Source organism: Marmota flaviventris, chromosome 3, assembly GCF_047511675.1.
Source record: "Marmota flaviventris isolate mMarFla1 chromosome 3, mMarFla1.hap1, whole genome shotgun sequence".
Lineage (NCBI taxonomy): Eukaryota > Metazoa > Chordata > Mammalia > Rodentia > Sciuridae > Marmota > Marmota flaviventris.
Window position 1 is genome coordinate 129,985,456 of NC_092500.1, and position 13,736 is coordinate 129,999,191.

Here is a 13,736-nt window from a genome sequence, read left to right on the forward strand (position 1 = left end):
CTATAATTCTTGGGGAGAATTTCAATTCTGTTATCAATAAGAACATTTAAAAACTTGAACTATAGCCTAGTGTTAAGAAATGTTGCTACCTTATTTTGAAATAATATATTTGCTTAGCTGTCTTACTGGTACACTGTGTTATCTATCTCTGCAATTCACACACCCAGCCCAGTTCCTGGCAATAATAATGTTTATAAATATTATTAAAATGAATATAATGAATACATTTTTACCCTGGATTGAAGATTATGAAATTCTTATAATGCTTATTTGTTAAAGAAAAATATACAATTATAAAGATGAGCATGTAAGTTTTATTTCACGAATTAATACAAATGTGTTTTAATTTAAATAATATTTGGGAAAATGAAAATGGCTACAACATTCAGTTTTGCTTGTGTATCTCCTTTAGACAATCATTTTAACTTCCACTCAGTTATTTTGATACTACTTGAATATAATACAAGTAATTCAGTCAAGATGTAAATGAATATAAATGATAAATTTTAGTTGGAATATTTTGTTTGATCAACTAATATTCACCCATTCTCTGTATGAATTATGGTTTGGGAACAAAAGTGTTAATATAAGAAGGATATTTAATAAGTATTAAATGAATGAAATGTTTTGACTTTTTATAATAAAATCCAATTTTTAAAGATAATTACATACAAATTCATCTCAGGGTAATCTAACAGACTTTGTATGTTCCATTATACCATGGAAAGACAATGTATACACTCAGAATTTTTCATTTATATGACACATTTTTAAGTTCATTTTGATGTCTAAAAGTTTTAGAAGAAAAATTATTCATTACAGATTACCCAGAGTGTCCAAAGTGGCATCAGACTGCTCTGAGACTGATGGGCATTGTACTTGTTATATTGGTGACCACAGTGATAGGACTAATCATTCGGGGTGAGTAAATTGAATTTACATGTTTAGCTAGAGAGGCAAAAACATTTCCTTTGGAGTTTAACTTCTACATTCTCTAACTTCTTACATTTTTTTTTTTTTTTTGTATTTAGAAGGCCACCTTTATGAAGTCTGTGTTCATGGTCTTTTTTTTTTTTTATTAGTTGCTCAAGACAATACAATGATCTTGACATATCATACATTTGATTCAAATAGGGTATGAATCCTCATTTTTCCACGTGTATAGATACATTTTTTAATGAAGTCCTCATACTCTTTTTCATTATTTTAATTATACTGACATTAAATGATACCACTTCAGATTCCATTATAATTAGTTTTTGCCTATACAGAGGAAGCAGCAAATGTATTATTTTATAAAAAACTACTTTGTTCATACATTTACCTGCTTGGCAAATCTTTAGTGACTGTCACTGTTCTAGGAACTGAAGTTACATATTTTGGTGATAGCTCTATAAATTTTGTAGAAGTTGATCTGGCCCTTTCAGTAAAAATTTGGACTTTACAGGTGACCTGATGCTTTGGAGTTTTGAACAAAAATTATCAGCTACTTTAAAATATAAGCCCAAGTTAAATTTAAGATCTTTAACTATGAAATGTAAATACGAAATATGTACAATTATATTCATAATTGTTTCTATTTGCTGTTACCTGCTACATGTTAGGAGTTATGTAAACATTTTATATACATCATTTCTGAAACTTAAAAGAATGTGCAAGTTTGCTAAGCATTTCCCTTTTTACAGGGAAGAGCACACACAGAATTTCAAGATCACATGCAGAATTCTAACCTATCAGACTAAAGAGATAAAAGCTTAAATTTAGTTTTATTTGGATAATGATGTTTTTTGTTTCTACTTAAGTTTTTGTAGGAAGAAATTTCCCAAATCTCGAAATTCATATTTTTCTTGTCAAATTTAAATGAACAGATTTCTTTTTTTTAATATTTACTTTTTAGTTGTACACAATACCTTTATTTTGTTTATTTGTTTTTATGTGGTGCTGAGGATCAAACCCAGGGCCTCAAACATGCTAAGCAAGTGCTCTACTGCTGAGCCACAACCCCAGCCTCTAAACAGATTTCTTGACAAGCAATTTGTGGATTCACTTGCAGTTTAATTGAAATAAATAATTAAAAGGCACACGCTTCCATTTATAGAAATATAATTACTGTTAATGTTTTTGTTTATTAGTAAGTCATCAAAACATGCATTCCTTCAGTGATAACCACAGTGAGCAGATATTTAGTAATGAAAATGGAACCAAATATTGCAATTGTATGAATACTTCTCCTAGAAAACAGCTGAACAATGCAAACTCCGCAGGTACGTGATTTTATTTCATTGTAATGTTGAGAAGGAAAGTCTTTTCCTCCATCCTCTTAGGGGTGGTCAGTAAGTAAGTCAAACTGATAAAAGATTAACAGAAGACAAGATTTTATTAGAACGGATATAGAAACTAAAGAGAGAATTAGCCAAATCACTAACATGGTACCTAGCTTTTTAAGGAAAGACCAGGAGGAAGCCTCTATGAGAATAAAAGTAGATTTCTTTAGGAAAGACCTACAGGTTTTTCAGAAGAACAAACGAGGGATAAGAACGTTTATAATAATATCTTACGTTTATCCTTGTGCAAATGGTCTTCTTGTCTTCTTTAGGGCCATTAACTTCTCAGGGAGAGGATGTTGGTAGTTGGTAGATTTATTCCCAGTCTTTTTCCTGGGAGTGACCCCCCCCATCACACATATGCACCACCCCATCCACAACCTGACCCATGAAGAAGGAAAATATGTCGCCTCATTTCTTAGAAGTTTCTGCCTTTGGTCAGAGAAGGGGAGCCTCCAGGATTCTTTCTGTCTGTTGAACCTCAAATGTCTTCATATTGAAATAATCTTTATGCAAAACCGGAATATTTGAGAAGGCATGTTACCATCCTTTTTATTTCTCTCATCTGGAATTTTCTAAAGTGTCTTCAGATGGTGGCATGTGTACAATGGGGGAAATTTAGTAAATTTCGTGTCATGCACACTAGTGTTATAATCACTGTAATTCTTCTGTGTAGAGAAAGGATCAATGAACTTTATTTAGCTTGTGGGACTTCTTCAGATGGTCCAGGTAAGGATCTAGGCAGTCAAGTTTTAGTTTTCAGTGATACTCATTCTCAACTGAAACAACATTTCTCTCTACAGTCATCTCCATTTCTATCAAAGATAATCAAAGTCAAATTATTTTGTTTACAAAAATAAATATCATTTAACTTGGCCTGATTATTTGCATAAGGGTAACAGGGAGCGTATTGATCATATAAGTCTTTTAAAGGTTGCTTTGTTGGAATAAGGAAATCAAGTTGGACTCCTAGAAACCTCTTGAAGATAGGAAGCCAAATTACAAACTCTCCATCAGACCTCACTGGTAGTATCTATAGATATGAATGAATTCCTGTCTTTTTAGAGGCCCTTATGCATCTTCAGATTCTTGGGCTTGCCCAGAAGCAACCTTCCTTATTCAAATATGAGTCTGAGAATACTATAAGCCATGTTTCAGGTCATTTTTTAAAATTGGTTCCACAAACTGAACCTTAGTTTTTGAAACTGTCCAGTTATATCTAATTTTATACACATTATTCTCAAACATGACATTCCTGGTAAAATCTCATGTTTCTAATTATGTTCTGTTGCAAGGATAACAGGTTCTTATTAAACAGCTAACTGAACTACCGTGAAGATAAAAATATTCAATTAGAATTTCCATATTTTGGAGACATTAGGAGAGGAAAAGAGATAATTTTTTTAGTTTTGTTTATAAAGCCATAAAATACTCAGTTACATAAATTACACATAGCTGAGAAAAAAGAGACAAAAATTGCTTATATATTCAGAAATTAGGATATTAAAGAGCCAGTAACATTTTGAGAGAATTTTATAAAAGAAATCATGATCATTTTTCTTTAGTTCATTTGGTCTCCTATAATTTTTTTCTTGTTCTACTTTATCTTGGGATAGCAGTTTTACCAGTTAGCTCCTTCATTAGTTCTGATTCTTTACCCAGTCCAATGCTGTGGACTTCAAATTATTGATGCAATGACACCAGAAGTTCTTACTTTTTCCATGGGTCTTTTAGAAGACAAAGCCTTTTGAACTGTAATGAATTTTATGTATTTAGGAAAGCATAAAACAGTAACTGTGAATGACAAAGGGCTTAAAAATGGCTATGGTTTAAGATTTGATGAGAGTAATGCAATTGATAAAGATCTCTGGTTGTTTCTATGATACATATTTTAAGATAATAACTGCAATTCTGACAGATAATGTTATTCATAGAAATTTCATGTATAGTAGGGACATTGTTAAAATTTTAGTAACCTCATAACAATTCTGAAATATTTATATTAACAAATGTAACCCCATACAAATATAACAAGGATAATTAAAGCCCCCTTCATATTTAACAAGGCTTCCCACACAATTTAGAATCTCAAATGAATCTAACTGGTTAACATTTTTCAAAAGTAATACCTTTAAGATTTTCTAGGTGCTCTCTGGGCAAAATTGTTTGTTTTTAATTTGATTTGGGAAATGAGTCAAAAATATCCAAAAATTTGAATACTTAGGTCAACAGAATCATATATATCATGATAAAATAATACTTAGTCATATGTTTAACCCACATGATAAAAAAATTAAAAAGCAAATACAGAAGTTAACATGAATATAAAAAAAAACTTAGCTCTTTTCAGTATTGTGAAAACTTAGTTTTCGGTAATCAGTCACGATAAACACAACATAAAGTAGTTGAATTTATTTGAATAAGGTTCAGAATCTGTTTCCTAAACAGATTACTTGCAGGGTAAAGAAACATATTTTATAATCTCTTATGAAGAATAAACAAAAAATTCCAAGAAAATTTTATCATTTTAATAAAAGGAAAACAAAACTCTAGTTTTGCACTGCTATCCTATCAAAATCAAAATTCAGTTTAAAACTTAAAAAAAATCCATTTAATTTCAGCCAACTTGACCATATGAGCTAAGATTCTTTCTATATGATAAAAGCATGTAAAAATACATATAATATATTTTAATTGTATTGTTACAAAGTAGTAATATAAAAATCATATATATTAGATATTTATTTTTTTATTCTTCAAAATGCCCATTTGTTAAGAAATAATAAAATGTTTATCATCTTGGCCCCTTTTAAAAATTAGGATGCCTATTTTTTTCTTACTTGTAAGTTCCTATTATACCATAAAAAATTCTCAGATGTTATAACTATTTCCTAAGTAGAAAATCTACCCCAAGCCATAAATTTTATACATTTTAAATGCATCATTCCAAGATAATTTCTAAGGCTTATGTAGATTTAGTATAATTTGTATATGTGTTATTTTGTGTTTTAAAGTGAGTGAAAGAATACAACATGAAAAATATAACTAATGTGCATGTTTATAATGATGCTTCTGGGTTAAGACTTTAGTCTTTCTCCACACTCCCACAGTAGGTTACTTTAGGCACTACCGTCTTCCCCCATGCTTATGCTCCCATAGGCTTCTCTAGGTCACTTGGAGGCTCTCCTCCTCCTCCAGCAATGCAGCACTTAAGGACTTTTGTATAAAGTATTTTATACTTTCTATTTTTATGTTTATATGTTTATATATCATTTGATAGATAAGTTTATGCACAAATTTATGGATATTTAAAAATACATAATATTTAAATAATGAAGTAATTAAAATTTAAATAAAATTTAATCAATATTTATATAGCTTAATATATAAAAACATATGGCATTAATTGAAACCTGTATGTACCCTTTCTGAATGTAGGTTTATTTTAATATCCATTTCAACTTTTCCCTTTTCATAGAGATACATTTGGTGGTCATTGAGACACACAGATACTGAGGTCATGGTAAATCATTTATTTTACAAATTTCTGATAATGTATGTATGGAATATATTTTTCTGTATCAAAAAGGAATTTTTAAAGGAATTGGTTTTTTTCCTCATCAGTTTTTTTCCCCCTGATATCTTTTATGCTCTCTGATTTCAAAGATAACTCTCATATCCTTTGATTTTTAATCACTCAGAAATTTACTTGAGGATTCTAGTTAGAATTTTAAAAATGGTTGTCTGCTATAAAAAATAAAATATTTTAATTTATTCTCTTTTTAAAAAATCACTCCTCTGTTCAAGATCTGTTGGTGGGCAACAGATCTTGATCGCTAAAATTTCTGGTCATGGTTTCCTAAGACATTGGTTTTGTGGTTTAATCCTTGGGTTGATCTACATCCTGAAAGTCAGTTTCTTACAATCACGACAGGAACAGGAACCCAGTCAGAGATCAGATTGCTGAAAATTTACCCTTTGAGTTCTTTAAGAGTATAGCACCTTTTATCTCTTGTGTAGTTTGTGTAAATGTACTAATATGACCATGGCTTAAAGTTTCCTTCTGCCCTTAACTTATTATCTCTTTGAACTTTTGAGTCAGTTACTGTATCTCTGCTTCACTGTCCCTCTTTCTACTTTAACTAAACTTTAATATCCTTATATACACAAAGAGGAGTTTAAAATTGATAATTTTATGGCTCTCATAAGTTTGTTAGGCAAAAATTTCATATATTCACATACATTCAAAATTCAGAAAATTATTTCATGTGTGGTAGTTACTAAAATAATAAATATGAATATGTTTAGCATTTGTCTCTTCTAAAGACATTCTTCATTGGAACGTGTGTTCATTTCATAAAAATGGGGCAAAATTCTTACTTTTAATGAAGAAGTTTTAAAAAATAATGCAAAAATTGTTTTTATATTGAAACTTCTTTCTCATTTCTATGTCATCCTATCTTCCTATTTCAGCAAACTTATGCCCTGATGATTGGCTACACAAAAAAGGGAAATGTTATAAATTTTTCATGAATTTCAAATCATGGATCGATAGCCAAAACTCATGTTCTCTGAAAAAGTCACATCTCTTGGTGATACAAGACAAGGCAGAGCTGGTAAGAAATAATCTGTCTTCAAAACTGGAAAAAATAGATCCATTTTATGACAAAGGAATTATACAAGTATTAGTTATTTCCATTTCTTGCATTCCTACTATGTGCTAGGCATTGTGCTATGCATTTTACAATTTTTATATAAGTCAGTGCTCAAGATAAACTTGTAAGATAAATAGAATTTTCCCTGCTTCCAAATCAGAACTTTGCCAGGTGTGCAATTAGACAATTTCATTGTACAAGTAAATGGCAAATCTAGGTTTTAAACTAAGGCCCATTTACAATGTCAGCCTTCCATATTAGTTCTTGGAAGGAAAGATAGGAATGATTGGAGATACTCATCAAAGCATTACCAATTTCTGGGAATATTGCTAGTATCTGGAGTAGGTAAGACGGGCTTTTTAGTTTGGTTAGTGTATAGTTTCAGCATAGGAACCAGATTTGTTTGAGACTGCTCATTGATAGTTGAAAACAACTAGTGAACAGCTGCCTTCATCAGGAAGGTTTATTAATTCTTTGTTGGGACTTCACATCTCTTTGCACCCCTCATCAGCTGCTCACATTGTCATGACTTTATGAAAGCTGCATATGACCTCACACAACAAGATCATGTGGTTTGAAAATTGTCCTATATTGAGTTTCTTCCATAAAATTATGGACACCTCTTATAATTTTCCTGATTACCAAGATAAACACTAAGGCCATTTTCAGTCAGGAGAAAAAGTGAGAAGAGGCTATCTTCAGAGGCTTAATTTGGTTAATTTTCACTGGTTCCTTTCACAGGAATTCATACAGAGTAATATACAAGTTGGAAACCACTTTTGGATTGGGTTAAACATTACATACCCACAGAAGACATGGACCTGGGTGGATGGCACACCATTAAATCTACAGTTGTAAGTGTTTGGCATGCAAATATCATTGGGGAAATGTAACAGCTCTGCAGTGTGCAACTACTGGTGACTCTCTGGAATTCCAATGGCCAGTTGGTTGCTACAGATGGAAGATTTTGATCTCTTTTAATGTGTGAAGAATAGAAAATCTATGTTAGAGAAATAGACTCCTAAACTAATTTATTCTTATATTAAGACTTCCATATAATTTAATAATGCAAGAGTTGGTAAGCAGGCTGAGGATAGTGAAAAATGCCCTGGAATAGAAGGCCACCATCCAAATGAAGATTCTCACCTACAGATGATCTACATCTCTCATTAAAATTTATATTCTGTATTATAAATTGCATATTTATGCCATCCTTCCATATATCAGACACAATAAATTAAGAATTTTTTTTTAGTTTTGATGATTTCTAACAGAAATCTACCACCTCTGTCAACTGACACACAAACTTGCTTAGAGTAATTAATTTACTAATCTGATTGTTAGAACTGGGTATTTGCTGATTACTTTTAGATTATGAAATTGCCTCATAACTTATTTGCCTAAGAAAAATTTGGTTGGAACATCATGGAAAAATGGAAAAAAAGAGAAACTTCCATCTTTTGTGATAAGGTTAATGAATTTGGATATACCCATATATACAGTGCATGCACAGAAATTCTCTTGTCAATACGAGTTCAAAAAAATTAAAAGGGAGTTTTTCTTCCCTAGTCCTCATTATAATTCTCATTTCTACCTCCAGTCCTGTCTTGAGTAATGTTGCCACCATTTGAAGCATAGAGGTACCTAGGAATCAAAGAGAATCAGAGGTTTATCAAATAAAGAGAAGATTTTTTATTAAGTGTGACATTGAGATTTAAGGGCGGAAGATGAAAAATTAATAGTTTGATATACAGAAAGTTGGCTTAATATTTTTTGAAAACTATGTATATTTTTGAGTGTCGATATTTCCAAACTTAAAATGATGAATATGATACTGTTTAGTATGGAAGCTGATATTAATTAATTATTGTGGATACTAAAAAAGATACTAAAAACAGGAATTTGGGGGTAAGAAAGTAAATATTTACCTTAAAATGGTCAGATTGTCCTCTCAGATCTTTATTTTTCATATTATTTCATAGGATTGGTAAAGGAATATTGTTTTATTCACCTGCTTATTTCCATTGATCACATACAAGTGAGCATTTTTGGTTTAAGAAATAATTTGAAGCAATTTCTTCATTAAAGAAGAATTTTTTTGGGGGGGTGGGGAGGCTGTTGCTGGGAATTGAACCCAGGGGCACTCAACCACTGAGCTACATCCCCAGTCCTATTTTGTATTTTATTTAGAGACAGGGTCTCACTGAGTTCCTTAGCACCTCACTTTCGCTGAAGCTGGCTTTGAACTTACTATCCTCCTGCCTTAACCTCTTGAGCCACAAGGATTACAGGTGTGCACCACCATACCCAGCAGAAATATTTTTTAATGCATATTTCTTGCTCGAATATTGCAGTACCTGAAATTTATAACTTAAAATGGAAATAAAAAGCATAAAAAATTCACATAGTTGTGCTTTTAATAGTAACTGACAACAGTTATCTGGGAATCACTAAAAAGTTGCTTTTTCCTCTACAGATTTCAAGTCACAGGCCAGATTAAAGAGAATGCCTGTGCTCTGATAACAAATAAGGGTGTTTTTTCTGAAAAGTGTTTGATGGAAAGTTTCTGGATTTGTCAAGAAGTGATTTCTTCATCCAAAGCAGGCAATCTCTGAATTGATCATAGGTATTCTTCTTATTAAAAAAAATTCTTCATAATTTTTGCATTTAGATATTTTAAAGAAATTTTGTTTCTTTAACAAATATCATGATGATGATAATAAAGGTGTGGATAATAATGGTGTTACTGTAAATTCAAGCATTCATCCTCAGCTTAACCTTGACACTAGCACTGAATTTCACACTTATCTTTCACTCTCACTGACTTCTCAAAACTTCACTCTATGCCTCTTACAGGGGACCTTGATTTTTAGGAGAAGCCATTAGATGATATCTTTCTAAATATTCTACCACTTAAATTACAGAATTCATTTCCTACTTAAATTACAGAATTCATTTATATCAAAATCAAATATCTTAGTTTATAGTGGGGTTGCAGCCCTTATAATATTTTTTTTTTTTTTTTTTTACAAAGAGAACCCTTTGGTTATTTCTTTCTAATTTCACTCTTGTTCTTTAACAGCCAAACATGCAAGAGTAACAAGAAAAATTTCCCTTAACCACATGTGGTTTCCAGTTTCTGCCCAACTTCTCCCACATTTTTAAGTCAAACTTCCTGAAAGTTGTTTATACTTGCTTTTTCTACTTTCTTACTTTCACTCCATGTTCTTTAAAATTTGTCTTCTGCTTTTACACTGTTTCACAAAAATATTCTTACCATGTCAACACTGGCTTTCCTATGTCTAAAGACAATGAGAACTTTCTAGGTTTCACTATAACCCTGAGCAGTGTTGATCATTATGGACTTATCCTTTCTTCTTGAAATATTCTCTAATCTTAGCATCTATGGCACAATGCTCTCTAGAACTTTTATCTACTTTCCCAGCTGTTCCTCCTCAGTCTTTACTGCAGGATCTCCTTCCTCTTCTGTCCTCTCACATACTCATGTTCCTCAGAATTCTGCCTGAGTCCTCTATCATACACATGCTGGCTACATCCACTCCATAACATCAGTTGCCATCAACTTGATAACTCCCAACTCCATATTTCCAAGGATTGACACTAATATATCTGATTGCCCAACAAACATCTCTATTTGACCTATCAAGGCCTCTCAATTTTCCCATATTAAAAATTAAAATTATTAATTTAGCGAATTGCAGAAACACTCTCATACTAGTTTAACTTGGAGTCATTGGAATCAAGAATGACTGTGTGAATGTGACAACTTTCCTATGTACATATATAAGTACACTACAGTGAATCTCCACATCATGTACAACCACAAGACTGGGACGCTAATTAGAATAAGATGGATTCCATGTTTGCATAAATACGTCAAAATATACTATCATGCATAACTAAAAACAACAATGAAAGAATGTGTTCTTTTCATTCTCCACATTCAAATATTTAAGTCTTGTCAATTTTAACACCTAATTATTTCTGGAATTGGTCTACACGATGTTCATACCCAACCTATCATCCTGGATGACTGCAATTGCTTCTAGTTTTGCCCACCAAATCTATTCTCAATATTGTTTCTCTGCAAACCTCAAATCAGACAGTATTACTGTTTTATTCCAAGGGAGGTTCACTGTAGAAGGCCCTTACTCACACTTCCCAGCTCCTTCATGTCTTGGCTTCTCTTCATTCCTCCCCATTTCTGAGCTTCCATATGATGGAGCCACACTCAACTTTGCTGAGTCATTCAGACATGTCAGGTTTTCTGTCAGTTCTAATCTGATCACATTGTCTGCCTCAGCTTAACAAGCATTCTTCCTCTCCCTACTCATCTACTTAAGCTTCCTTATTTTTCAGGTCACCAGTTAAATGTCATTTGGAGGAAATACTTCCTTGAACAACTGATGTTATGGAGTGGATGTAGCCAGCATGTGTGTGATAGAGGACTCAGGCAGAATTCTGAGGAACATCAGTATGTAAGAGGACAGAAGAGGAAGCAGAGGCTGCAGAGTAAATTGCATAGGTTTCATATATATTTTTACAGCTCCTTGCACATACCTAATTTTAACAGTCAACATCCTAATCATTTTGGTTCTTTCTTGTTTAGTTGTTCATATTTCTTAATGTGTCATAAGCTTTTTAGACTCACTAATCCTCATCATTGTGTGGAGCAAGGTACCTGATGTATAATACTTGAATAAATACCTGTGGTGTCCAGCATGTATTTAATATGTTCTAAGACTCATCCCAGAACAACTTCTATTGGTTATGCACATATTTGAGTACTGTCCACTTTCACATAGGGAAATAAACTGTTTTTTTTGTTTTTGTTTTTTAAGTAAAGGTTAATGCTAAGTTTAAATGGACTAATAAAATAAAAATTTCTAGGTTATTTGCCTATTTGTTTTTATTTTTAATGTAGAATCTATATTAAAATGTGGAACAGGGGGATGTTACATTAATGTTCTTAAGTATGGGTTCACCAATCAAAATCTAATCATAAGGCCTTATATCTACTCAGAATAAAATTGAAAGGTCAACATTAATTAAAAACAAATCACATTAATTTCAAATCCGTGTGTGTACACAGAAGTAATTATAGTTTATTTTTATAAAACCTTTAATTTGTTTTAAAAGAGCTAGGGGATGTGGTTTAGTGAAAGAGTGCTTGCCTAGCAAGCATGAGGCCTTGGGATCGATTCTTAGCACTATTAAGAACAATAAATTAATAAAATAAACATAGAAATTTTCATGGAACCAAGCTTTTTTAGTTTAATAAGTATGAAAAATACGTACTATTTTGTCAGAGTAAACATTGGAAAGTTGGTACAGGCCTGTAATGTCAGTGGCTCAGGAAGCTGAGACAGGAGCATTAGTTGTTCAAGGATAGCCTCAGCAATTTAGCAAGGCCCTAAGCAACTTAGTGAGACCCTATCTATACAAACAAACAAGCAAAAAACTGAAAAGGGCTGGGCATGTGGGCATGTGGTTCAGTGGTAAAGTACCCTTGGGTTCAATCCCCAGTACCCCCCCCCAAAAAAAAAATTCAAAAAGGAGAGAAAAATCATGGAAGATTAAGGGATCTGATTATCCCATTAATAAGCCAACTCATTACTGTTTCCTAAGGGAATTCAGTGTCAGCTCCTTCAGGAAGAGGAGGAGAGGGCAGGGGTACTGGCAGTAAAGGAGGGGATGCTGCTGCCATGGAGGGTAAGAAATAAAGCCACTTCATGTGGCAAAATAAACTCTTTGTAATTTATTTAGTATTCCCTGCCTCATCAGCGTCCTCCAACACATCTCCATCCCAAGTCACAATATCCCATTCCTTCCTAGTCAATGACTTCACCTAATTGTACCTTGTTGCAAGGTGGGGTGTTAAACTTGCATTGTTATTTAGCCAATCACACGAGGAGGGCATACAACTGGCTAATTTAAGCAATTTCAGTGCTGTGGCTATAGGAAATCGGATTCTTTTCCAGGGAACACTTAGAAGATTGGAAGTTATTATGCATAACTGGAGCTGGGAATTTGAATCTCTGAATTTGAATCTCTTTTTTTTTTCTTTTTTACTTTTTTCAGCAATGTTAGAAGCAGAAGTATTCTAAACTATTATATATAGAGTCGCTAAATTCCTCTCATCTTATTAGTAGTGAAGTATGAGCATCAAAAGCATTTACTTTGCCTCTTTCAAGAGTTCACACAATGGACTCTCAGTGCTCTTTTTACTATCAGAAGGAGACTCCTTAGACATTTTATATTTAGTTAAATTAGAAAGCCAATGTCCTGGGGCAGTTTCTGTTCTAATCTGATCACATTGTCTGCCTCAGCTTAACAAGCATTCTTCCTCTCCCTATTCATCTACTTACTCTTCCAAGTCCCAGTTTTGTCCAAATTGAAGAGTCTTTATTTAGCTGGCAAGCTGGTGACTGCCCCTCACAGGACCCATGATTTCTCTGCAAGAAACAGCCCTGAGCCTGAACATTTTAGGATATTTATAGGCAAAACCCACAAAAACCACATCCAGGTTGATGTAGCTGCAAGCAAGCAGGTACAGAAGCTGAATTGGGCAGATAGGGAGACAATGCAATGGGTATGTTAGTATTTCCCATGGGACTTTCTGGGTTGGCTTGGCAGCAAGCAAGCAGAAAGGAAGTGGGTCAAAATAACCATAGTTGAGTACAAGTTGGAGAATGGGTATTAATGTCTAGACAATCTCTGACAAGATACACTGTCC

The 13,736-nt window shown here is 32.8% G+C and overlaps 1 protein-coding gene across 4 annotated transcripts in view; it reads left to right on the plus strand.

Annotated features, from left to right (window-relative positions):
* The window catches only part of LOC114082743 (killer cell lectin-like receptor subfamily F member 1), a 32,551-nt gene extending 20,657 nt beyond the window's left edge, over nucleotides 1-11,894 (plus strand). For 3 of the 4 annotated variants that reach the window (XM_027923836.3, XM_027923837.3, XM_027923835.3), the window contains 6 exons: nucleotides 823-921; nucleotides 2,133-2,264; nucleotides 6,798-6,940; nucleotides 7,721-7,833; nucleotides 9,456-9,605; nucleotides 11,360-11,894. In XM_027923836.3, coding sequence (XP_027779637.1) covers nucleotides 823-921; nucleotides 2,133-2,264; nucleotides 6,798-6,940; nucleotides 7,721-7,833; nucleotides 9,456-9,594 — 626 coding nt within the window. In that variant the 3' untranslated portion in view covers nucleotides 9,595-9,605; nucleotides 11,360-11,894. The remainder of the gene's footprint in view (nucleotides 1-822; nucleotides 922-2,132; nucleotides 2,265-6,797; nucleotides 6,941-7,720; nucleotides 7,834-9,455; nucleotides 9,606-11,359) is intronic. The other variant, XM_027923838.3, reaches the window with a different exon arrangement.
* Nucleotides 11,895-13,736: the final 1,842 nt, after the last annotated feature.